The sequence below is a fragment of the Lactuca serriola genome, chromosome 2 (genome assembly GCF_051521515.1).
Source record: "Lactuca serriola cultivar US96UC23 chromosome 2, Lser_US96UC23_V15, whole genome shotgun sequence".
In the NCBI taxonomy this organism is placed as follows: Eukaryota; Viridiplantae; Streptophyta; class Magnoliopsida; order Asterales; family Asteraceae; genus Lactuca; species Lactuca serriola.
The window spans coordinates 18,287,086-18,314,043 of record NC_136409.1 but is presented as its reverse complement, the minus strand read 5'-3'; the positions used below and the strand labels follow the sequence as shown (position 1 = coordinate 18,314,043).

The 26,958-nt window shown below is 35.6% G+C and overlaps 1 protein-coding gene across 1 annotated transcript in view; it reads right to left on the bottom strand.

The window, feature by feature from the left end:
* Positions 1-22,803, bottom strand: part of LOC145086021 (uncharacterized) — a 36,541-nt gene extending 13,738 nt beyond the window's left edge. Inside the window, exons 1-2 of the mRNA XM_079023730.1 lie at positions 22,638-22,803; positions 18,608-21,305 (exon numbers count right to left, since the gene is read on the bottom strand). Coding sequence (XP_078879856.1) covers positions 18,608-21,277 — 2,670 coding nt within the window. The 5' untranslated portion in view covers positions 21,278-21,305; positions 22,638-22,803. The remainder of the gene's footprint in view (positions 1-18,607; positions 21,306-22,637) is intronic.
* Between the last annotated feature and the right edge of the window lie 4,155 nt (positions 22,804-26,958).

Here is a 26,958-nt window from a genome sequence, read left to right as displayed (position 1 = left end):
CTGTTAACTTTTATATATGTGGAAGATTAACTTACATGTACACAACAGGTAACACACACACACAGCTTGTACACAACAAGCTTCCACAGGAAAGGGATTTGGGTGAAGATAGGTTTGTGGGTTTGTGTTTGGATATGAAGTGGTTGCAACTCTCTTTGGTGGTTCTCTAATGCATGCAGACAATGTTCCCGGTACACAACTAGGGAACACAACAAAAACCATGAAGAGGGAAACACACACTAAACTATCTACTACTACCAAAACCCATTTACATGGGTGGGACTTCAACAAACTCGGTGGACTACATCTTTGTTCCACTTGTACATACACACAAACACTACATGCAAATGTATAGGAAATTAAGATTCCTATATTAAACAACAAATCATATGGCATACAACTAGACAAGTGCCTTAAATAAACCAATATCAAAAGCAACAACTCCAGTACCACTACAAGAAAGGTGGGTATTAGCGGCGATGCTAGGCATTAGCGGCGACATGTAAATGACACGACACTAATGCCTAGCGTCGCCGCTAATACCCAAAAAGTAGCGATCTGCGTCAAATGAACCCGTTCGATCTTTATTCAATCGAATGGTTGTAACGACGTGAAAAAGGCACTTGGGTGTCGCCGATAATACCTACTTGTCGCCGATAATAACCTTGCGTCGCCGCTAATACCCTTCACCACTAAAGGTCCGCATAGATAACCCCTCCAGCTCGCTGTTTTCTACGTCTTCTGTCTGCCCCTTTCTCTCATTCTCTCCGTCACGGGTCTACCCCTTCTTACACCGCTGCAGATTGCACACACGAAAGTTGCCACCGCCGTCCAAACCTCCATTGCCTCCATTACTGGCGACCTAGACTTCCATTACCAACGACCAAGAGGAGACAAACACACTTCGATTCCAAAAATTTTACCGATTTAAGGTTGAAATTCTTCCCTATTTTCGTTTCTTCTTCTGTTTTGATGTTTATTTAGTGAGTTTAAGCTTTTAATTTAAAGTTGTTGCCGGAGTTGTTGCCGAAATTGTTGTCGGAATTGTGGAATTCTTACCGGAAAATTTTGAAATTAGACTACCACAGGTTCCTTTTCATCTTTCATTTTATAAGTAGAATGTATTTGTATATGTATGATGCATGTATATGTTTTTACATTAGTATTTTTTTTTTGTATGTATATGTTATTTGTATGTGTATAAATTGTGAATGTGTAGTTTGTATGTATGAAAAAAAATTAGGTTGCTATAATAGAAGAAATAGTATGATGCTATAATGAGTATGTGTAGAAAACATGTTTATGTCTATTTGTATGTATAATGTGTGTATTTATGTATGTAATGTGGAAAAAATGAAAAAAAAAAAATATGTTGCTATAATGAATATGTAATATGTCTATAATGTAAAAAAAAATATGTTTTATTTACATGTATGATTGTATTAGATGTTTATTATGTTCTTATTTTCTTGTTAATATGGTTTCAAAGTGCTTAATTTGGTTAGTGACTTAATGTTGGTCATTATAATTTTAGCTTAATTAGGTAGGTTATTAATAGAAACATACTTTTAGTAGTTTTAAATTAATTATAAAATGAAGTTAAATTAATTTAAAAATATCAATAAAAAGAAATATTAAATTAATTGTAAAAGAAAATTAAACTACTTTTAAAATCAAATTAATATTAATATTAAAATTAAAGTATATTAATTATAAATGCATGTATTTATGGTGAAAACAAAAAAATTATGTAACATCCCGTTTTAAGAAGAGTAATTAAATAATAAATCAGGAACCCTGTGAAGTAATTATTTTGATTATTTTATATTATTAGAGCTCAAAATTAAATAATAATGAGCTGGGAGTTGGTTTCGGGAAGCCAAATGACAATATTTAAATCCCCAGGGGTTAAAACGTAATTTCACGATTTATTATGAAGGGATTTTAAGGAGTCAGGGTTTAAATGGTAATTATTGGACTTGGTTTGAAGAGAATGGAATGAGAGGGACCAGTTCTGCCATTTTCTCCATAAGTTTGCATGGAGCCTGGTATTTAACTGTTTGGTATCCCACGCAAACCCTAACCCTATTCCCAGCCATCACCTTCCCCTTATACCTCCCTCTCATCTTCAACCGGACGCCATCTTCTATCTCTCAGCTCCAGCGTCACGACCATGTCGCTTGTTCCGATCAACCGAGACCAACGAATCCATCCACCATGACCAAAGAACCTGAAGACCACCGAGGGGCAGCGAGCAATTCTTCATCACTGTCGGGTTCCTTTTTCCCCCAGCCGCCGCTCACCTTCGTTGTTGGAGTCGGAGTTGTCGACGAGGACCGAGCGTCGCTTCTTTGCCGTTGCTGGACTATTCCGAAGAGGTCAAGACCTCTCCAATCGCTCTTCTTCAATGTTGTTCTAATCTTGCCGATGCCCCTTCATCTGTCGCTGGCTCTGTCAACCTCCGATCACCGCCTGCCACCATAGGGTGGATGTGTGCATGTTTAATTAGTATGTGTGTATAGTTTAGTGTGTTGCTGTGTGTTGGGTCTTGGTGTTGTAAAGTGTATTCGGTGCTGGAATAATAATATAGAAACTCCAAACCACCACCGTGAGGTAGTGGTTGCCGCCTCTTGCCGCCACCGACCGCCGTGTCGGGTGGCGGTGTGCTTTGATTGCGTTTGGACCTCGTTTGAGGGATGTTTGGACAATGTGGGACCAATGCAACCCTAGTGGGCCTAATGGAACCCTAATGGGCCAATAAGGCCCAATGTGACTTAAAGGCCCAATCAATGGACTAATGGACTAGTACTAGGTTGGAAACCCTAATTAGGGTTTGGAAAACCCTAAGGGCATAAAACCCTAATTGTGGGAATCGTTAGGGATACACACGAGAATTAATTATTAAACCTAAAATAATAATTAATAATCTTTGGCCACTGGCTTAAGGCAATAATGGACTTAATGGATTAAGTCCTTAATGGGTTAAGTAAGAAACACCTAACCCTAATCATTATTTCATGTGAAAGCCCTAATCTCATTCGAGTCTTGAATTGGGCCTTCCTATTGGGCTTTGGCGAGTGGACTATTGGTAGGCCATCCAAGAACGAGTTAATGGACCAAAGTAATTAGATGGGATTTAGAATAAGGCTCATGTGAGGACTTGGGCCCAATTTGGAAAATTAGGCCATAGATGGGCCATAATTGGGCCTTTATGATTATGTGATATTGGGTCATGGGAATTGAATTGGAATAATTAGATGGGCCTTAAGGAAATACCATGTAGAGGTCTGGGCCTAATTTGGAAAATTGGGTCATATGTTGGGCTTTGGCCCATTATTTGACTTTTAGGCTTTTATAGTGTGAGTTGGGCCTTGGGCTTGGAACCCGATTATTAATTGGGTATTGTTTGATGTTGACAGTTCGGGAATCTATCAACCATCAGCTGGAGTTTTATCTGCGGGACTTCAGCAGCGCCAGGTGAGTTATCCTCACTATATCAACAGGGTCTAAGGCACCAAGGTCGGCCCTTTATGATTTACATCCTGGTTTAGGATGGTTACTATGCTATTGTTATGCAAGATTTCATCCTGGTTTAGGATGGTTGCTATGCTAGAGATCGATTAGATCGGTATCTTGGTTATAGGAAGGTTGTCATGTTAGTGATCTGTTAGATCTGCATGTTTACTTGTTTATAGGTATGTACAGATGGTTGTTGGTTTGGGGAAAGGGTTGAGGCAGGTCTTGCTGTGTGCAGTAGGCCAAGACACCCTGAGCGGACCGAGTAGACTGCAGGCCCTAGCCGGGCAAATCTAGTCAGGCCGAAGGCCCAGCGAGCGGTCCAGATAGGCTGAAAGCGCTGAGGAGGGCGGTCCAGACGTGCCGAGGGCTCGGAGAGCGGTCGAGATAGACTGAGGACCAGGATTTGGTCCAGTCAGACTGATGGCTCACTATGCATGTTATTTTCCGTTTATTGCTTATATGTTTATATGATATGGTTATATTTGTATGGCGTTGGTATTTTGGGGGTAACTCACTAATCCTTCGATCTTACATTTATCGATTATTGTTTCAGGTATTCTGATGATCGCGGGAAGGCGAAGGCGTGATCGTGCACCTCCTTACATTTTCATGATTGATTCTAGGAATACTCTAATGTTTATATTGTTTAGAAAGTAAACTGTAATAACTTGATGGTTTTAAATGTTTTAAAAAGTTTTAAATTGGTTTGTATTTTATGATTGTTATAAGTTGGTATCAGAGCCTTGGTGTGAGTGAATTGGAGGAAACACTCATGTGTGTCCAGTTTCAAACTGAGGACAAGGTTATAAATTGATTTTCTTAAAATGTTTTCAAACTAATAAAAGAAGGATGCAAGGGTACGATCAGCCGGAGCTTGCGGATAGACCCCAAATTACCTTACGGATTATTTGAATTATGAGATATGGTTAGAACAGCATGCTAGTACTAGGCTAGGGATCTTCAAGAATTGCATGATAGAATTGCTTGATTATATGATGCCTGATAGCCTAGGGTTTTTCCTTATATGAAATTGACATCATTACTGCAGTTGCTTAGTGTATGCATCACAGTTGTACATAATTAAGATCTTATAGCCTGAGAATGTTTGGTTTGGCCTTATTTCCTGTTCTTGTTTGATGAAGGGCTTAGGGTAGGATTAGGTATTAGAAAGTCTATAGGGTCCAACGTTATGTATGGTTAGCATACACGAGTGTTGCAGGATTGGTGGAAGTTTCATGGGTGGGTTGTGTGAGGCCAGGAGGCCAGTTATGAGATATTTAGCATTCCTCTAGGAGTAAGGATTGAGTGCTCACCATGTTGTGTATTCAGTTAGGGCGTTGTGGTGATACTCTAGACAAATATGGATAGGTGTGGAAGGTAGTATGGGCCCGTACTACTAAAAGCACATGACCCATACTCATAGCAAAGAAGTCACAACCCCTAAGGTTTAGTTGGGAGTTGGTTCCCTATTATTATATGGATTATCCGAGATCTCTCTGATGTATCATCAGAGTGTTGGTTACGAGACGTCTTGAGACCGGATCCAAATTAAGATTGGGAGCTGGTAGCGAGGATAGGCCAGTATTATCAGAGGATCGTGTCAGGGAGATTGTCTGGGGTCAGATTCCGGAGATGTTTTGGTGTAACAAGACCGCCATGGTTGAGTAGTTCAAAGAGCACTATGCAACCATTGCTGAGACGACTACCACAACAGCTTCAATAGCTTCAACGACGGCAGGGGGAGGAGCTGATCGAGCTTTCCAGTACTGGGACTTGTTACTGGGACATATTATGATGAGCAGAGGGTTGCAGTTACTTGGGATCATGGAGATGTTCCATACTCGTTACATTCCGCAGGATAAGCAGGAGAGGGTAGCACATGAGTTTCTAGATTTGAGGCTGCGGGGGTTTTGCTCCAGGCCGGAATGTGAGTCGCAGGGACTCCTGAAAGGAGTGATGATTATGTTTAGTTGGGGTTTTGCAGTTGGAAGTAAAATGGTTAATTGATGGATTGGAATGTCGTTTTATAGGGCAAGGATTGTGCCCTTTCAGCTTTCGAGCTCAAAGGAGTGAGCAGACTTGGGATCCCAAGATCAGGTAGTATTCTAGCTCGGGGTCAGTTGGTCGCAGGGATTGGCGACAGTAGTCTAGCGCTGGTAAGCGTGGGTGGGTCGATGTGGCATAAGTATCATGTGAGGTCCGGATCGCCTTGGATCTTTGGTGTCGGACGGAAATGACTGATTATGCGATCAGTTGTGCTTTTGGGATTGGAGACTATGTCTTGGGAGTAGTTTGTAGTCGGTTTAGGGCAGAGGTTGTTTCAGCTACTGCAGTTCAGTGGGAGACGATTAAGCGGGTAAGTGAGTGAGGGTGCGAGACCCTGAATGATATGGTTTCTTGATCCCGAGAACGAGAGTTTTTTTTAGAGCACATTGGGAAGAGAGGTATCATGTGGGAGGTCTGCGGACAGGGTTCCACAGGAGGGTTATTCAGCGTTGTCAGGATATAGTAGTTTAGTAACCATTATTGATTGGCGGGGGAAAGCGCCAAGGCAAGTAACTCGTTGCTGAAATGTTAGTTGGAGCATCTACCTTTTGACTTCAGGATTTGAATGGGGGATCATTCAAGTATTAGGGACTGTCGGGTTCACTGGGATTCAGGAAGTCTTCAGCTAGTTCTTAGAAGTGTGCGATCACTTGTGGTTGGCTGGTAAAGGAGTACTAGTTGGGAAGGTCTGGTTGTTATCAGATCGATCGTTGGAAAGTGAGAAGCATTAGGAACTCTCAAATTTTCATGTATTGTGAAGACTTAGTTGAATCTAAGTGGGGGAGAATTGTCCCGGGATTCAGAAGTGGAAATCGTTTCGAAACTGGGATAAGTTTGCATCCTTGTCAGGAAGAAAGGCGGGCCAAGTGGCTGTTTGGTTTGAGGGTTTTGTGAATTGGGAGTTCAGTAGAACTCCCTAGCATGTGTATCGTGTCTTCTCGTTGCTTGATAGCAGAATTTGGAGAATCAGTTTGGGGTTCTAGTCATGAATTTATTTCAGTTTAGGGGTTCGGTCGAGTGTGTGCTCGACTATGAGGGTTTTTGGATTGATAGATTGAGGGTTGTGTTACCTGCAAGGACTCGACAGTACTTTCAGAACTGGTGTGCGGGTTATTTAGCATTGGTGATAGATACGCGGATCAGGGATCAGACCACGGGTTCCCGAAAGAGTGGGCGATCAACATGAGGTCTAGAATTAGGCCGAAATTATAGTCCACAGATTGGATTAGGAGTTCGAAACCCCAAGTGGGGGAGAACTAGCTATATGGGAAAGGGCAGCAGGATGGGTCCGGGTTTATGCACAACAGACTTAGATCGGTCTGGATAGACGAAATGCCAATGGGGGGTACCAGTCAGGCCGAAGGCTCGGGGAACGGTCCAGATAGGCTGAAGGCCCGGTGAGGCGGTCCAATCATGTTGAAAACTCTGTATGTAATCCGTTGGGTCTAATGGTCAGATAGTGAGGGAAGTGTTGTGAGACTACGGGAGGACCCGTAGCACTCGCGAGTTGTTTCAGACGATTAGGCCAGGGTGGGCCAGTTCGCAAGATTGTGGGTAAACCACAGCATAATCGGAATCAGGAAACCGTAGGTCGTTGGAGACCGGACATGATGTAAGACTACAATATTCTGGTAGCGCTCACTTTTCGTATTCGGTTCAATGGTGACATATTGTCAGATTATCATGGTCACATGGACCAGAAGGATTGATGGAGCCATGAGTGGCGATATAGTTAAGGCAGTTATTGCTAGTCGAAGTTTCTTTTGGAAATCACGTGGGGCGACTGTAAGATCGCTCATTAGTTCAGCAAACGGGCGGGAATCCAGTATTCCGGATGAGCTTCTGTCATGTATAAGTGTACTGCAAGGGAAATTTGGTCTGTGACTCTATCTTTCAGTAGGAACCCCAGGTTATTCAAAAGTTGAATAACCAGATGAGAGACAAGCAGACTGGGCTCAACAATATTAATTTGGTATGAGAGGTCTGTCAGGAAGCCAGACCATCTCGAGACTTCAGGTTATGGAGCGAGTAAATGTGATCATATTGCAAGGGATTTGTTTATTTTCAGGTCTTGGAACCCTGTGAGGGTTGGTTACAGTTTCCTTGGTAAGGTTAGGCTGAAGCTCGGGATTGTAGTTTAAGTTGTTCGGCGTGTAAGGAATGAGAAGAAACGATTTTGAGGACGAAATCAAATTTAAGCGGAGGAGAGTTGTAACATCCCGTTTTAAGAAGAGTAATTAAATAATAAATCAGGAATCCCGGGAAGTAATTATTTTGATTATTTTATATTAGTAGAGCTCAAAATTAAATAATAATGAGCTAGGAGTTGGTTTCGGCAAGCCAAATGACAAGATTTAAATCCCCATGGGTTAAAACGTAATTTCAGGATTTATTATGAAAGGATTTTAAGGAGCCAGGGTTTAAATGGTAATTATTGGACTTGGTTTGAAGAGAATGGAACGAGAGGGACCAGTTCTATCATTTTCTCCATAAGTTTGCATGGAGCCGAGTATTTAACTGTTTGGTATCCCACGCAAACCCTAACCCTATTCCCAGCCGTCACCTTCTCTTTATACCTCCCTATCATCTTCAACCGGCCGCCATCTTCTATCTCTCAACTTCGGCGTCAACACCATGTCGCTTGTTCCGATCAACCGAGACCAACGAATCCATCCACCATGACTGGAGAAGCTGAAGACCACCGGGGGGCCAGCGGGAGATTCTTTGTCGGGTTCCTTATTCCCCCAGCCGCCATTGCACCTTCGTTGTTGGAGTCGGAGCTGCCGATGAGGACCGAGCGTCGCTTCTTCGCCGCTGCTAGACTGTTTCGAAGAGGTCAAGACCGCTCCAATCGCTATTCTTCAATGTTGTTCAAATCTTTTCGATTCCCCTTCGTCTGTCGCTGGCGCTGTCAACGTCATTGCTGCCTAGCCATGTTCATTGTTGCATGGTTGTGGACATCTGGGAACCATTGGGAACGGGAAGGAACTCATCGCAGCTGCCTACTGCCACCTCCGACCACCGCCTGCCGCCATAGGGCGGCTGTGTGCGTGTGTGCATGTTTAATTAGTATGTGTGTGTAGTTTAGTGTGCTGCTGTGTGTTTGGTCTTGGTGTTGTAAACTGTATTCGGTGCCGGAATAATAATAGAGAAACTCGAAACCACCACCGTGAGGTGGTGGTTGCCGCCACCGGCAGCCATGTCGGGTGGCGGTGTGCTTTGATTGCGTTTGGACCTCGTTTGGGGGATGTTTGGACAATGTGGGACCAATGAAACCCTAGTGGGTCCAACGGAACCCTAATGGGCCAATAAGGCCCAATGTGACCTAAAAGCCCAAACAATTAACTAATGGGCTAGTATTGGATTGGAAACCCTAATTAGGGTTTGGAAAACACTAAGGGCATAAAACCCTAATTGTGGGAATCGTTTGGGATACACACGAGAATTAATTATTAAACCTAAAATAATAATTAATAATCATTGGCAACTAGCTTAAGGCAATAATAGACTTAATGGATTAAGTCCTTAATGGGTTAAGTAAAAAACACCTAACCCTAATCATCATTTCATGTGAAAGCCCTAATCTCACTCGGGTCTTGATTTGGGCCTTTTTATTAGGCTTTGGCGAGTGGACTTTTGGTGGGCCATCCAAGAACGAGTTAATGGACCAAAGTAATTAGATGGGCTTTAGGATAAGGCCCATATGAGGACTTGGGCCCAATTTGGAAAATTAGGCATAAATGGGCCATAATTGGGCCTTTATGATTGTGTGATATTGGGCCATAGGAATTGAATTGGAATAATTAGATGGGCCTTAAGGAAAGACCATGTAGAGGTCTGGGCCTAATTTGGAAAATTGGGCCATATGTTGGGCTTTAGCACATTATTTGACTTTTGGGCTTTTGTAGTGTGAGTTGGACCTTGGGCTTGGAACCCAATTATTAATTGGGTATTGTTTGATGTTAACAGTTCGGGAATCTGTCAACCAGCAGCTGGAGTTTTATCTGCAGGACTTCAGCAGCGCTAGGTGAGTTATTCTCACTATATCAAAAAGGTCTAAGGCACCAAGGCCGGCCCTTTATGATTTACATCCTGTTTTAGGATGGTTGCTATGCTATTGCTATGCTAGATTTCATCTTGGTTTAGGATGGTTGCTATTTTAGATTTCATCCTGGTTTAGGATGATTGCTATGCTAGAGATCGGTTAGATCATTATCCTGGTTATAGGATGGTTGCCATGTTAGTGATCTGTTAGATCTGTATGTTTACTTGTTTATATGTATGTGCACATGGTTGTTGGTTTAGGGAAAGGGTTGAGGTAGGTCATGCTATGTGCAATAGGCCAAGACACCCTGGGCGGACCTGGTAGACTGTAGGCCCGGGTCGGGCAAATCTAGTCAGGCCGAAGGCCCAGCGAGTAGTCCGGATAGGCTGAAGGCCCTGAAGAGGGCTGTCTAGATGTGCCGAGGGCTTGGACAGCGGTCCAGATAGACTGAGGACCGAGATTCGGTCCAGTCAGACTGATGGCTCATTATGCATGTCGTTTGCTTTTTATTCTTATATGTTTATATGATCTGGTTATATCTGTATGGCGTTGGTATTTTGGGGGTAACTCACTAAGCCTTTGAGCTTACATTTATCGATTATTGTTTCAGGTATTATGATGATCACGGGAAGGCGAAGGGGTGATCGTACACCTCCTTACATTTTCATGATTGATTATGGAAATACTCTGATGTTTAAATTGTTTTGAAAGTAAACTGTAATAACTTGATGGTTTTAAATGTTTTAAAAAGTTTTAAATTTGCTTGTATTTTATGGGTGTTAAAAACTATGTATGTTTATAAATGTGTGTTTGTTTTCCATGTGTATGTGTATTTGTATGTATAACTATATATGTTTATATATGTATATTTATTTACCATTTGTGATTGTAATGTATATATAAGTGTATTTTAGTATGTTAATTTTTATATATAGATGTGTATTATATACAAGTCAATATGTTTATATTTATATATGTATAAGTGTATGTATATGTATGATCACCTAACTTGTGTATTTGTATGCAATTTTGAAAGTATAATATGGATAGTGTATTTGTATATATATGTAATATGTGTATTTATATGGATATGTAATATGTGTATTTATATGTATGCGTATGTATGTATTGTATGCAATTTAGAAACTACAATGCTATAATAAAAATATGAAAAAAAAAATAAACAAAAAACAAAGTAGGATGCTATAATGGAAAGTATTATTTTCTTTATGTGTATTTGTATGTATAGAAAATTATATATGTAGTTTGTGTATTTGTATGTCATTTGGAAACTATGATGTTATAGATGAAAAAAAACAAAGTAGGATTTTATTCATATTGTAATTTTATAGACTATATATGGGGTTTAGTTGGACGATACTCTTCTAAATGATGGTGGATATTATAGGCCTAGGACATGGAGGTGATGGAGCCCGGGATCTACCACCTGCACTATGCTTTGGTCGTGGACAAAACGAACAAGATGGTAAGTCTTATTATGATATATTTATTATCTATTTTTATCCAGTTATTATAAGCTATCGTGACTATTAATTTTAATTATATTTTTCAGCTGAGCTTCCTAAATAAAGAAAAGGCCTAGCAAAAAACATCCAGCTATCAAAGCTGATAAGGGCAAACAAGAGAAAGCCCGTGGATTTGGATTTCGGCAGAGAGTTCATATATTCCCCTGTCGGGATTCGTGGTAATTGGTTTACCCGTGAGATTGGGAGGTATATGTGGTTGAACATCCCTTTGAACATATATGGCTTGGACAATGTTTCCCCCACTTTAAGGAATGCCACAATCGTACATCTAAAGGTAACTTGGATAATATTTTAAGTTTTAGTTGTGAATGATATTTAATTAACTAAATTTTTTGTATTTATAGAATAAGTTTAATTTGGATAAGGTTAACATGGACCCCGAGCGTGCTCAGTTGTTGCAGAGCATTGATGCAAATTTACAAAGAGTTTATAGAGGCCAGAAAAATAAAGTGCATAATTATTTTCAGAATGCCGGGGGGCTTACAGATATCCCAAGGGGATTAGCCAACCCCCAGATGGTATGTCACGTGAAAATTGGATGCAAGCATTTGAACGTTTTCAAACGCCCGAATTTGTAAAGCGTTCGGCATCAAACAAAGGAGTCCGTGCACAACAACAAGTTGTAAACAAAGGGGGGCCATGCTTGTATGGCAATGTATGCTTCAAGAAGTAAGGTATGGTATATTTAACTGTTTATTTAAATTATAATTAATCTAATTTTTAATGTTATATAGGACATCACTCGAACCGAAGCATTTCGTAAGGCTGATACTGATCGTCAAGGGGTATTTAGTAGTCCTGCAGTCGAGCAACAATACGTAAGTGATTAATTTGTATTTTTATATAAGTGTTTATAGCGTCCAGAAGTATTTAGCAATCTAATATATATATATATATATATATATATATATATATATATATATATATATATATCATTTTTTGAAAATAGAGAATGCTTTACTCCTTGAGATTAGTCAACAAACTCAAGCTTCTTCTGATGTCAACGGTTTAACACCAAAGGACACACAAAATTGTTTTGAAAGAATATTGTGTGTCCGACGAGGCCATATCAGAGGCATCGGGGGTAAACCTTCTATGGTTATGTCGATGTACGATCAGGAACAACCATTAACACAGCCATCGCCACAATCACAGGTGACAAAACTATTTAATTTTGGTAATTGTTTCAAATGTTGGTAATTGTTGGTTTAGTAATAATTTAAAATGTTGGTAATTGTTAGTTTGATAATATTTTATATGTTGGTAATTGTCAGTTTGGTTATAGTTTGATTGGTATTTTGTAGTTTGGTAATTTTTAGTTTATGGAGGTACAATGCTATAATGGAAAAAATGAAAAAAAAGTGCAATGATATAATGTATTATATACAATATGTGTGGTTTGGTAATTGTTAGTTTATGAAAGTATAATGCTATAATGGTATTTTGTAGTTTGGTAATTCTTTGTTATAGTACAATGTTATAATGTGTTTATGCAATATGTGTAGTTTGGTAATTGTTAGTTTATGAAAGTACAATGCTATAATGGTCTTTTGTTGTTTCCTACGTCTTCTGTCTGCCCCTTTCTCTCATTCTCTCCGTCGTCGGTCTACCCCTTCTTACACCGCCATCGATTGCAGACACGAAAGTTGCCACCACCGTCCAAGCCTCCATTTCCTCCATTATCGGCGACCTAGACTTCCATTACCAACAACCAAGAGGAGACAAACACACTTTGATTCCGGATTTTTTGTCGATTTAAGGTCTAAATTCTTCCGTATTTTCATTTCTTCTTCTGTTTTGATGTTTATTTAGTGAGTTTAACCTTCTAATTTAAGGTTGTTGTCGGAGTTGTTTCCAGAATTGTTGTTAGAATTGTGAAATTCTTGCCGGATAATTTCGAAATTAGATTACCACAGGTTCATTTTCATCTTTTATTTTATAAGTAGAATGTATTTGTATGTTTATGATGCATGTATGTGTTTTTACATTAGTATTTTTTTTGTATGTGTATGTTATTTGTATGTGTATTATTTGTGAATGTGTAATTTGTATGTATGCAAAAAAAATGAAAAAAATTAGGTTGCTATAATAGAAGAAAAAGGATAATGCTATAATGAGTATGTATAGAAAACGTGTTTATGTCTATTTATATTTATAATGTGTGTATTTATGTATGTAATGTGGAAAAAATGAAAAAAAAAAATACGTTGCTATAATGAATATGTAATATGTCTATAATGTAAAAATATATATATATGTTGTATTTACATGTATGATTGTATTAGATGTTTATATTGTTTTTATTTTCTTGTTAATATGGTTTCAAAGTGCTTAATTTTGTTAGTGATTTAATGTTGGTCATTACAATTTTAGCTTAATTATGTAGGTTATTAATAGCAATGTACTTTTAGTAATTTTAAATTAGTTATAAAATGAAGTTAAATTAATTTTAAAAATCAATAAAAAAAATATTAAATTTATTTTAAAATCAAATTAAACTAGTATTAAAATCAAATTAATATTAATAATAAAATTAAATTAAATTAATTACAAATGCATGTATTTATGGTGAAAACAGAAAAATTATGTATGTTTAAATATGTGTGTTTGATTGCCATGTGTATGTGTATTTGTATGTATAACTATATATATATATATATATATATATATATATATATATATATATATATATATTGTTTACCATTTTTTATTGTAATGTATATATATACGTGTATTTTAATATGTTAATTTATATATATATATATATATATATATATATATATATATATATATATATATGTGTGTATTATGTACAGGTCTATATGTTTATATTTATATATGTATAAGTGTATGTATATGTATGATCACCTAAATTGTGTATTTGTATGCAATTTTGAAAGTATAATAAGGAAAGTGTATTTTATGTATATGTAATATGTGTATTTATACGTATATTTGTGTATGTATTGTATGCAATTTGGAAACTACAATGCTATAATAAAAAATGATAAAAAAAAAAACAAAAAACAAAGTAGGATGCTATAATCGAAAGTATTATTTTTTATATGTGTATTTGTATGTATAGAAAATTATATATGTAGTTTGTGTATTTGTATGCCATTTGGAAACTATAATGTTATAGATGAAAAAAAAAATGGATGTTATAATAGAAAGTGTATTATTTTTTATATGCAAAACATGTAACTTTATTCATATTGTAATTTTACAGACTATATATAGGGTTTAGTTAGACGATACTCTTCTAAGTGATGGTGGATGTTATGGGCCTAGGACATGGAGGTGATGGAGCCGGGGATCACCACCTCCAGTAGGCTTTGGTCGTGGACAACACGAACAGGATGGTAAGTCTTATTATGATATATTTATTATCTATTTTTATCCGGTTATTATAAGCTATTGTGACTAATATTTTTAATTATATTTTTCAGCTGAACTTCCTAAAAAAAGAAGAGGCCTAGCAAAAAAACATTCAGCTATCAATGCTGATAAGGGCAAACAAGAGAAAGCCCGTGGATTTGGATTTCGATAGATAGTTCACATATTCCCCTGTCGGGATCCATGGTAATTGGTTTATCCGTGAGATTGGGAGGTATATGTGGTTGAACATCCCTTTGAACGTATATGGTTGGGACAATGTTTCCCCCGTTTTAAGGAATGTCACAGTCGTACATCTAAAGGTAACTTGGATAATATTTTAAGTTTAGTTGTGACTAATATTTAATTAACTAACTTTTTTGTATTTTTAGAATAAGTTTAATTTGGATAAGGTTAACATGGATCCCTAGCGTGCTCAGTTGTTGTCGAGCATTGATGCGAATTTACAAAGAGTTTATAGAGGCCAGAAAAACAAAGCGCATACTTATTTTCATAACGTCGGGGGGCTTACAGATATCCCAAGGGCATTAGCCAACCCCCCTGATGGTATGTCACGTGAAAATTGGATGCGAGAATTCGAACATTTTCAAACGCCCGAATTTTTAAGCGTTCGACGTCAAACAAAGGAGTCTGTGCACAACAACAAGTTGTAAACAAAGGGGATCGTGCCCGTATAGCAATGTATGTTTCAAAGAAGTAAGCTATGGTATATTTAACTGTTTATTTAAATTATAATTAATCTTATTTTTAATGTTAAATAGGACATCACTCGAATCGAAGCATTTCGTAAGGCTAATACTGATCATAAAGGGGTATTTAGTAGTCCTACAGTCGAGCAATAATACGTAAGTGGTTAATTTGTATTTTTTATATAAGTGTTTATATCCTCAAGAAGTATTTAGTAATCTAATTTTTATGATATTTATCATTTTTTGAAAATACAGAATGCTTTACTCCTTGAGATCAATCAACAAACTCAAGCTTCTTCTGATGTCAACGGTTTAACACCAAAGGACACACAAAATTGTTTTTAAAGAATATTGAGTGTTCGACGAGGCCATATTAGAGGCATCGGGCGTAATCCTTCTACGGTTGTGTCGATGTACGATCAGGAACAACCACTGACACAACCATCGCTACAATCACAGGTGACAAAACTATTTAATTTTGGTAATTGTTTCAAATGTTGGTAATTGTTGGTTTATTAATAATTTCAAATGTTGGTAATTGTTAGTTTGATAATATTTTATATGTTGGTAATTGTCAGTTTGGTTATAGTTTGATTGGTATTTTGTAGTTTGGTAATTTTTAGTTTATGAAAGTACAATGCTATAATGGAAAAAAAAAAGAAAAAAAGTGCAATGCTATAATGTATTATATACAATATGTGGAGTTTGGTAATTGTTAGTTTATGAAAGTATAATGCTATAATGGTATTTTGTAGTTTGGTAATTCTTAGTTATAGTACAATGTTATAATGTGTTTATGCAATATGTGTAGTTTGATCATTGTTAGTTTATGAAAGTACAATGGTATAATGGTATTTTGCTATTTCCTACATCTTCTGTCTGCCCCTTTCTCTCATTCTCTCCGTCGCCGGTCTCCCCATTCTTACACCACCGTCGATTGCAGTCACAAAACTTGCCACCGTCGTCCAAACCTCCATTTCCTCCATTACCGACGACCTAGACTTCCATTACCAGTAACCAAGAGGAGTCAAACACACTTCGATTCCGCGTTTTTACCAATTTAAGGTCGAAATTCTTCCTTATTTTCATTTCTTCTTCTGTTTTGATGTTTATTTAGTGAGTTTAAGCTTCTAATTTAAGGTTGTTGTTGGATTTGTTGCCGGAATTGTTGTCGGAATTGTAGAATTCTTGCCGGAAAGTTTTGAAATTAGACTACCACGGGTTCCTTTTCATCTTTCATTTTATAAGTAGAATGTATTTGTATGTTTATGATGCATGTATGTGTTTTTACATTAGTATTTTTTTGTATGTGTATGTTATTTGTATGTGTATTATTTGTGAATGTGTAATTTGTATGTATGAAAAAAAATGAAAAAAATTAGGTTGCTATAATAGAAGAAAAAGTATGATGTTATAATGAGTATGTATAGAAAACATGTTTATGTCTGTTTGTATGTATAATGTGTGTATTTATGTATGTAATGTGGAAAAAATGAAAAGAAAATACATTGCTATAATGAATAAGTAATATGTCTATAATGTAAAAAAAAATATGTTGTATTTACATGTATGATTGTATTAGATGTTTATTATGTTTTTATTTTCTTGTTAATATGGTTTCAAAGTGCTTAATTTTGTTAGTGACTTAATGTTGGTCATTACAATTTTAGCTTAATTATGTAGGTTATTAATAGCAATATACTTTTAGTAATTTTAAATTAGTTATAAAATGAAGTTAAATTAATTTTAAAAATCAATAAAAAAAATATTAAATTTATTTTAAAATAAATTAAACTAGTATTAAAATCAAATTAATATTAATAATAAAATTAAATTAAATTAATTACAAATACATGTATTTATGGTGAAAACGAGGCCATATCAGAGGCATCGGGCATAATCCTTCTACGATTGTGTCGATGTACGATCAGGAACAACCACTGACACAGCCATCGCTACAATCACAGGTGACAAAACTATTTAATTTTGGTAATTATTTCAAATGCTAGTAATTGTTGGTTTAGTAAGAGTTTCAAATGTTGGTAATTGTTAGTTTGATAATATTTTATATGTTGGTAATTGTTAGTTTGGTTATAGTTTGATGTATTAGTATTTTGTAGTTTGGTAATTTTTAGTTTATGAAAGTACAATGCTATAATGGAAAAAATGAAAAAAAGTGCAATGCTATAATATATTATATACGTATGTGTAGTTTGGTAATTGTTAGTTTATGAAAGTATAATGCTATAATGGTATTTTGTAGTTTGGTAATTCTTACTTATAGTACAATGTTATAATGTGTTTATGCAATATGTGTAGTTTGGTAATTGTTAGTTTATGAAAGTACAATGCTATAATGGTATTTTGTAGTTTGGTAATTCTTAGTTATAGTACAATGTTATAATATGTCATATGCAATATGTGTAATTTGGTAATTGTTAGTTTAAAAGTATAATGCTATAATGGTATTTTGTAGGTTGGTAGCTATTAGTTATAGTATAATGCTATAATGTGTTATATGCAATATTTGTAATTTGGTAATTGTTAGTTTATGAAAATACAATGCTATAATGGTATTTTGTAGTTTGGTGATCGTTAGTTATTGTACAATGCTATATTTTGTATTTTGCTTGTATGTCGAATGTATATTTTGTATATAGAATGTTATAATGTTGGTTTAACTTAAAAGACTATATTGTTTTATTTGTAGTTGGAAATGCTACAAACAATGTTAAAAGATTTGGCTTGTAGTGCCACACTTGAAGATTGGTTTCGTTCGTTGCCACAACGAAATGAAATCAGAGGAAACGAGGTGAGCGATGATGACGAGCAGCTAGTTGTAGGATTTTTGTATGTTTTGTTTGTATAAGTATTTTAGACTAGTATTTTCGGTATTTTGTATTATGTTAAATTGGATGAATATTTTAAATGGATGTTGGATTAATATTTTGGAATGGAAGGACGTGGGATTAGCTTAATTAATATAATAGCAGATTTTATACTTTTTATACAATTTTTGTCAATTTTAATGTGAAATTAAAAAAAATTACCAATACCGGCGACGCCTTTAATGGTGATAGTTGGTTATTAGTGGCGACGAACCGTTATTAGCGGCGACATCTCGCATTAGTGGCGACATTTTGATTATCAGCAACAAAGCATCAACGGCGGCCTTTTAGCGACGACGCGTTGCCGTTAATACTATTAATGACGACAAACGCTACCTTTAGCGGCGACGCGTGTCAACGCTAATACTCTAATTTCTTGTAGTGAAGTGGGTTTGATTACTTTAACAAATGCAACCTCTTTTGAAACTTCTAATAGAAAAGATTGTTTGACATGTATCAAGAGAAAAACATAATTACCTCTCCCCTTAACAAGCAAGATGTTGCCGACTTATTCTTGGAATAAATGCTTGTGATATTTGGAATGTCTTCTATTTTTAACTCCATGAGGTGTGGTAGCGCAATTACGTTCACATTCTGGCACAAACTCAATAGTCGTGGTAGCCCACTCAAAGATAGAGACGTCAACTTGGGGAATGTAACTCTCTCTTCTCCACCACTCTCAACATGAATGAGTTCTTTCATAACAAGGCAATTGAAAACTTCAAGATGCTCAAGATTTGACAGAACTTTTGCAACACCCAGTGTAAAAAGGTATCTTAACTCTGCACACTCTGAAACCACAAGGACTCTTATATTACGGAAAGAAGAAGACTGAGGACCAATGAAGGGTTCCACCCCAACATCTTCAAGATAATTCATATCTTCCACATGTAAACAAAGCACCACCGTTTTCCCAAACAACTCATTAATTCTAGATCCCAATAGTTCACCTTTCTTGGTTACCAACTTCAATGTGTTTTCGATAAAATACTTGCTCTCCATTGAATATTCTCCTTCTAAAGAACGTCCCACTGAGATCATGAATCGTTCAAGATTCTCGAATGCAAGATTCTTCGGTTGAGCATTATTTTCATGGAACTCAAATTTTAAGGCAGAAAGGTTCTTCCAACGTTCTGCCACTTCATTCCAGTCATCACCTGTGAAGCTAATATCCCTTCCAGAAGCCCAGAGCTCTTCAAGTCTGACTAAATTTTTAAAGAAACCATTATCTATATGAAGACCATCACAACCTGTCACGTCTAGTACCCTTAACTTCTTCAAATTTCCAATTGTAGAAGGTAGCCTATTAACACGAGAACCAGCAAAGCTGAGAACTTCCAAATTTGGAAAGTTTCCAATAGAAGATAAATCAAACGTCAATAAGCATTGATGCAGAAGAAGCACTCGAAGGTTGGTGGAGCATTCAAGCGATGCGGAAATCAATGGACAGATCATATGATCATATGATATAACCTGAAGCTGTCCCATTTCTTCATAAAAGTTTTGAGGAAACCTCAACGACTTATCTCCATGCATAAGTTTCAAAATCGAGACATTTTGAAACTTGAGATCACAAGGAAATTCAATCATACCCTTACATGTTAATGCGATTCTTTTGCAAGAGGAGCTCACATCACTTTCAGTTTCAGGCCACCTTGGCTTACTACTACCATGGTTGACAATAGATGCATGCTCGGCTTTAGAAAACATATCCAAAACAAAAGCACGCACCAGATCATGCATCTTAACGTACCTAACATCATCACCTTCGATCAACAAATTGGTATGCATGAGCCGCTCAATGCAGGCTTTCAACTTGTATCTTGCTTCTCGTATAGTATCTACTGCCTTGAATAACTTCAATCCCCATCCATACCTCAATAGGTCCTCGGTAGGAATATTGAAGTCCTCCGGAAATAAACCACAAAGCAAAAAAGTAGCATTAGTCACCTCGTCTTCGAGATTGTCATAGCTAGTTTGGAAAACAGTAGACGCAATTCTGTTAATGTCATGGTGTTGTAAACGAGAAAGGGCATTCTTCCATGTATCCTTACTTTTACTTCTAAGAGTGCAGGCCATGGTTTTGATAGCAATGGGTAGTCCGCAACACTTCTTTACAATTTCTTCTCCGATTTTATTGAGCTCAGGATCGACATCATCAGAAGGTTCTAAAAATTGGAGGAACAAACTGTGTGCTTCCGCTTCCTCCAGGACACTCACCTTGAGAACTAAATCAGCTTTAACTCCCATCTCAGTGCAAACTGATTGGTCCCGTGATGTAATCAAGACCTTGAAGTCAACATCTTGATTTGGAAAACGACTTAAACCAATATCTTCCAAATCAACCGGTTGCCATACATCGTCTAGTATTACCAGGAACTTCTTCTTTCCTCCATTTGAATTGTTTGCAAACCATGTACGGAGCTTATCAGTTCTTGCTGGTTTAGTGGTTTCGGTTAGACTTATACCAAGGTACTCGGCAACAGCTTGTTGAATAGCAATGGGGTCTGTCTTTTCCCCTATAACCGCCTCAACATAATGATTAAACATTTTCTTTCCTACCACAACGTCCTTCAGCTTCTTCATCATAGTGGTCTTTCCCACTCCCCCCATCCCACATAACGCTACCATGTGGGAACTATGGTTGGGCCCGAGTGCTTCCAGTGCTTTCATAAAAGTCACCTCTCTTGAGCGGAAGTCATTTTGATCACTTGATGGTTTAGAGGTGGACGCCATGATGGAATCAATTCTCCCCACAGGAATTTGTAGTTCAGTCCCTTGGATTTTAGGGCATCGTGCCAGAACACTCTCAATCTCTTTAAATATCTTGAAGGCTTTCCTTCCGAGCTTGTGCCTACTCTTGAGATCAAGACATCCAGTGACTTCACTTGGAAAGTCTGCCACCTTTTCATTCATCTGTTCGACTTCTATCAACCAAGGGTCAACTTGTGCAGGAACCTCAAGACGTCTTTCTCTGTTTTGGTTCTTCTGAGATTCCACGCCGAGTCTTGCAACATCCAAATCCTTTATTTTGTTGCGCATATCCTCCACATATTTTTTGTAAGACACCAGGTAATCCAGTTGTTTTTTAACTGGAACCATAAGAACCTCAACAACTCCTTTCATTATTTCACTAGCAACCTCCATTGTTGGTAATTCTCACTTGTTTTATCACCTGCATAAATAGTATAGCTGCCAACTAGTTAATAAAGGGAATTTGATGGAAATCATCAATTGATTTAATTTCCAAGCATCCTAAAACCATTTTATTGAGTATGGTTGTATTAGCTTTGGCCCATAGGCAGATAAGGTAATGGTAACCTGTAGAAAGTGTGTTCTCATAATCTATGGCTAAAGCTTTGATAATTTTATACAAATTAAATGATGTTAATAGAAATCAACAAAATGGCTTTTCAATATGTTTAGGATTATTTATTCTGTTTTAAAAAGAAAAATTCAAAAACGTATGAAGTTTGAATGATTAAAAGAAGATGAATCTTCAAATGTTTAATTGTTATTATATAAATGTAAAGATAAACAAAATATAAAAATATGATGCTGTGATAATCTGAGTCCACAATGATAACCAACTTGGTGGTACTAGTTTTGGTTCTTTGATATTTATATTAAAACAGAATTTGTCAAAGTCCCATGTTAATGACCATTACCATGTCTGAGTCTACCCAGCAATGTAATCTAGATACAACATTTTCAAAGTTTTAGTTGGGCGGATTTTGCAATGTATTGATTTGTCCTAACAAAAAAAAAATGAAACTATAATGATATAATGGGATAGTTTTTCAAGGCACAATGCAAGACTGTGAAAGTTTTTGAAAGTACAATCCCTTAATATGGACAATGAAAACTGAAATTACAGTCTTGTAATAGAAAACTATAAAAGCAAGATGTTATATTACATACATGAATGATACTATGTTGCTATTTATTGCATTCAACAGTTCTTATGTATATCAACCAACATTGAAGAAGTTTTACACGTTGATGACGTTGAAAAGGGTCATTCTATATAACACCAAACATTGAAGTGCATGCATATTGTAATCAACATCAGATATCATTTTAAATATCGTTAGATGGACTCACCACTAGAATTCCTAACTATCCTTGCATGTCGTTGTGGATCCATGAAAAGGAATAAACTAGTGTCCATAATATACTTTATATAATTTTTTTTAAAAGTAAAATCTTGATATTTTTTCAGAAACCTTTCCATTCTGCAATTAAATAATTAATTTATTAACAAATAACAAGCCAATTAACAATCCCAATTAATATAAATTTTAAGCAAACAAATAACAGTTAATTAACAATTAACACTAACAAATAACAATTAAAATAAGAAAAAGAATGTTTCCATGTTAGCTTCTGCGTTTACCTAAAATTTAAAAAAATCCCAAATACTTGACACTTAAAACTAATAAAATAACAATAAATATTAATCAAATACAAATAAACAATAAAACTAACAAGTAATAATAACAATTACCTCAATTTTCTTAACTCGGTATAGGGAAATCAGAGAGAGGCTAACAGCAGAGAAATGGAGTTCTCTCTTCGGGGGTTTTCAGTGAAATCGACAGCTCAGAGAGAGAGAGAGAGAGAGAGAGAGAGAGAGAGAGAGAGAGAGAGAGAGATGGGTGACTCTAGCTAGGAGAGGAAGAGACTAGAGATAAAAAAGAGGAAGACAGAAAAAGAGAAAGAGATAAGGATAAAAAAGATGACGAGATAAAAAAGAAAAAGATAATAATGGATGACTACAGACTAAAGAAGAGAAAATAGTTATTTTTTTGAAATTTTAAAGCAATTTCCTAAATGTGTCAGCTTTATGTAGTAAAGGTTTAGAATATTAGGATACTTGTAAAAAGAGTAACCTGCAAAAACGATCCTCTTTATATATTTTTAAGAAGATTGGAAAAATGTTTGGCAAAATACTATTGTTTTGGTCCAAAAACATTTGGATGTACACCCATAGTGTAAATTAAAATTCTTTTTGTGATTTTTGTCCAACGTGCTAATATCCTCAATTTCATTATGTTATTAAGTTTAAACCTGTAGAAACCACGGTTGATAAAGAGAAGCAGTATTCATAGTTCGAAATCATAATGATATTTTAGACACACACAATCAAACACACATACATATAGATCAGTCATTCTGAAAAAAATAAATATATATAAAAGAAACATGTCAATATAAAGAAAAAAAGGAACAAAAGTAAACGAGTGTAAAGGCAGAACAATCTATCATTATAGTTGATGTTGCAATCACATGTATCATGTTCTCTATGTCTCCTTCTGGTCACCACTCCTTAGTGTCCCTTCCTATTTTCCCATCATCCCTTCTAATTTCATAGTACAATGCTTAAATAAGAAAAAAATTGAAAAAATAAAATAAAATAGAAATTAAATTAAACATATATTACCATCTGTAACCACAATAAATTGGAAAGTGCACACCAAAAAAACATTAGAATAACTTGAACACAAGTTGCCATCACCAATTCTACCTATGGCCGGAACAAACCCAAATGCATCTTTCAAGAAACGACATTTCGGGGACCTTCGTAGATTTAGGCCGTGTAAGATTAACAAATGTTTGTTTTAGGGGATTTTTGTAATTTGACATCAATTCCTTTTTAAAAAATGAAGTAAAACTTACTCCATTATTAAAAGCAAAAGTCGTAGTTTTCATGGTTAACTTTTCAAACCCTTGCACTTTACCTTTTTATAAACAACTTAAACTTTATAATAAATCCTTCATGGTTTACTTTTCAAACCTGTTGTTTATGGAATCTGTTTTCATATTTACTTCTGTATAGTGTTTTATTAAGTGGAGAGTCTAGAACGTAAATGCACATGGTTCACTATTTAAAGAAAATTGATAGAAAATGACCAACAAAAAAAAATGCTAGTTGTAGGTCTGGATAGGATTGATTTGTATAAACAAATTTTTTTAAGTTCTTACAATCGTATTCAATGAGGAGGCTATCCAATGAGGAGGCTGGGAAGGGAAGAAGGGAGTGTGGGCGACTATTGGAGCCTGTGGCGGAGGGGCGGATGCCACGGTGGCAAGTGGCAATCGGCTCACCTGATCTGTTGATCGTCAATTGTGATGTGGCGCACCAGATAGTGATCGACGATTGTGAAGCGGGAATTGAGGTTTGGAGAAGGAAATGGCGTTGGGACTGACTGGTAATTAACGGTTATTGTTTTTTTTTTTTTGTTTTTTTTTAATTTAACTTGTAGTGGGTTTATTCATATTGGATTATACCTCGAAAAATCTTGAGCTATTAAAATGTCAAATATGAGTTGTATATTTTTTTTCTTGCAAAGATATTAGGCTTGTTCACTATAATTATTTAAGGTAGGTCACGAAATTAAAAATATATAACTTTTTATATATATGAGAAAATAGGTGGGTCAAGTGACCCACCTTGGTTTTATATACATTCAATTGGTACCAATGTTACAAAATCATGTCATGGTATATTTAACAAAGAAAGTTATGACTAGTAATATCTCAGAATCTTACAAAGGAAGTTTTCTAAACCGAATGGTGAATCAATTTAAGCACATGCGAACGATTTCTTCTCTACTAACCTGTCAAGATCTAAATACAAAGTTTAATCTATTATTTAAGAGAGAAGTATAACACAAAATACAATAAGTCTTATGTGATATGACACATATATTAAGCATTTGCACATCCTTTCGGGTGCCACTGAATCCATTTTCTGCTTTACCGTTTGAACCTCAATTTTTTTAGTAGCAAGGAGTGAACATTGTTCTTAGGACATAGCAATGAAGTTTTGAAGAAACCAAATTGATGAATAATAAAGTGATAAACTAAACTTCGTTATCTGGAGCAGCTCTTTTCGCTGCAGCATCACGAACTCTGCATAGAAGATTTGGAAGAAGAAAAAAAAAACAGTTCATTCATCATAATATAAAAAAGTGTGGGTTAAGCAAAAATACAAAGGATGAACGACAATTGTCGCCATTTTTACACCAATTTCAAAATTTTCTGTTGTAGCTTTTTGACTTGTTGTATAATAAGGTGGGACTGTAAGACCTCATTAGAGGTCCCAATTTCAATTTAATTATTCAAAATGGATTTACTTGGGTTTTCTTTTACCTCGGACACGTCAAATCGGTAACCATTACAAGTTAACTACCACTACCCATACCTTGTCTCCAATTCCAAATGACAGTTTTCTTTCCATTAGGCTATCCGGAGTGGGGGAGTAAAGGACGTGCGATGCTGACTTGGACAGCCAAGTCACGCGTGAACACCGCCCTGGTGTTCGGTGACTTGGCTGTGAAGTGGCTGGTAACACGCGCGAAGACAGCCAAATAGGAAGAAGAAGGGTCTGGCAACGGATTTTTGACTGTTTTCTTTGTTTTGTTGTTTTTTTTTTCTACTGTTGGACCCAAAAAATAAAAAATAAAAAATATTTAATTTTCAATTTAAAAAACATATACATATACTACAACTATAAATAATACTTATTTTACATACATTTTACACTACAAAAACACACAATCTCTTCCCTTTTTTTTTCTTCAACCTAGAGATCCAAATCAAAATATATCACCCACTCTAAACGTCTCAAACACTCCAAATGATCAATTTGCAAATCTTAGTTACATGTAATTGATAACATCTCCAATCCAAAAAAAAAATTAGGAAAAATATGGAAACTAGGTTCTAGTTTTTTAATATTTAAGTTTTATTTTCTATGTTTTTTTAGTAATTTATGTTTAATTTTTTTTTGTTTTTTATGTTTTTCTATTAATTTAGGTTTTAAATTTCTATGTTTTTTAGTTAATGTAAAATATTTATTTATGTTTGAAATTATGTTTTTTATCTAATTTAATGTAAAAAAATAAAAAAATAAAAAGATAAATATTATGGAGTGGTAACCACTTCCAATGTCTAGTGAGTTAGTGGTGGAGCTGACGTGACATTGAGTTGACAATACTTTTTCTGTGGTTTGGCTGTGACCACTCCCACAGCCTTATGTATTGAAAAGTCTGCTTAGCAATCAGGTAAAAACCAAATGCAACAAAACTCATTGAAGCATACTTGTACCACCTAGAAAAAGAAGCATTCAGTATACAGTATACAGAAGTAGAAAATAAAATTTAATGATATTAGAAACATGAAAACATCTTCCTGCATATTGAATTTAGTCATGAAATGCTTCCAACTCTCTTTAAAAACAAACCGAGAAAAATAAAACAATATATAACCAATATTCACACACATGAAAATATTGATTTGCAATGATTTGATTGATAGTTTTGTGAGACATAAAATGGTCCTTTGAGGGGTTGTTGGACCCGAATTGTTCCAATGCCATCTTTTCTGAATTATTACATTGATATCTTTTATAGCTTGCATCATTTAAGGGGAAGCCTCAGATTGATAGTTTTTAAATACAAGCTTGAAATACCAATAGCATAGTGCCCTAAACCCATTGTTCCGAGAAAAATATTTAAAAAACATTTAAATTGATAATAAGATTTAAGATTTTTTAAAACTTTTTTTATTGATTATTTAACATTAATATATATTTATTTGAATATCCAATATACATTATGTATATGTATGTAAAAACATTTAATATAATTATGAATCATAAAACAGAATATTAATTTGAATAGAGTGTAAAGAAAAACACAATCAATAATTGAAATTAATAATATTGATATATGAAAAAATAAATATAACAATATATGTAATATAAATAAATAAACACAAAACAATAAATTACAAATTAAAAAATACAACTTGTTTATAAATTT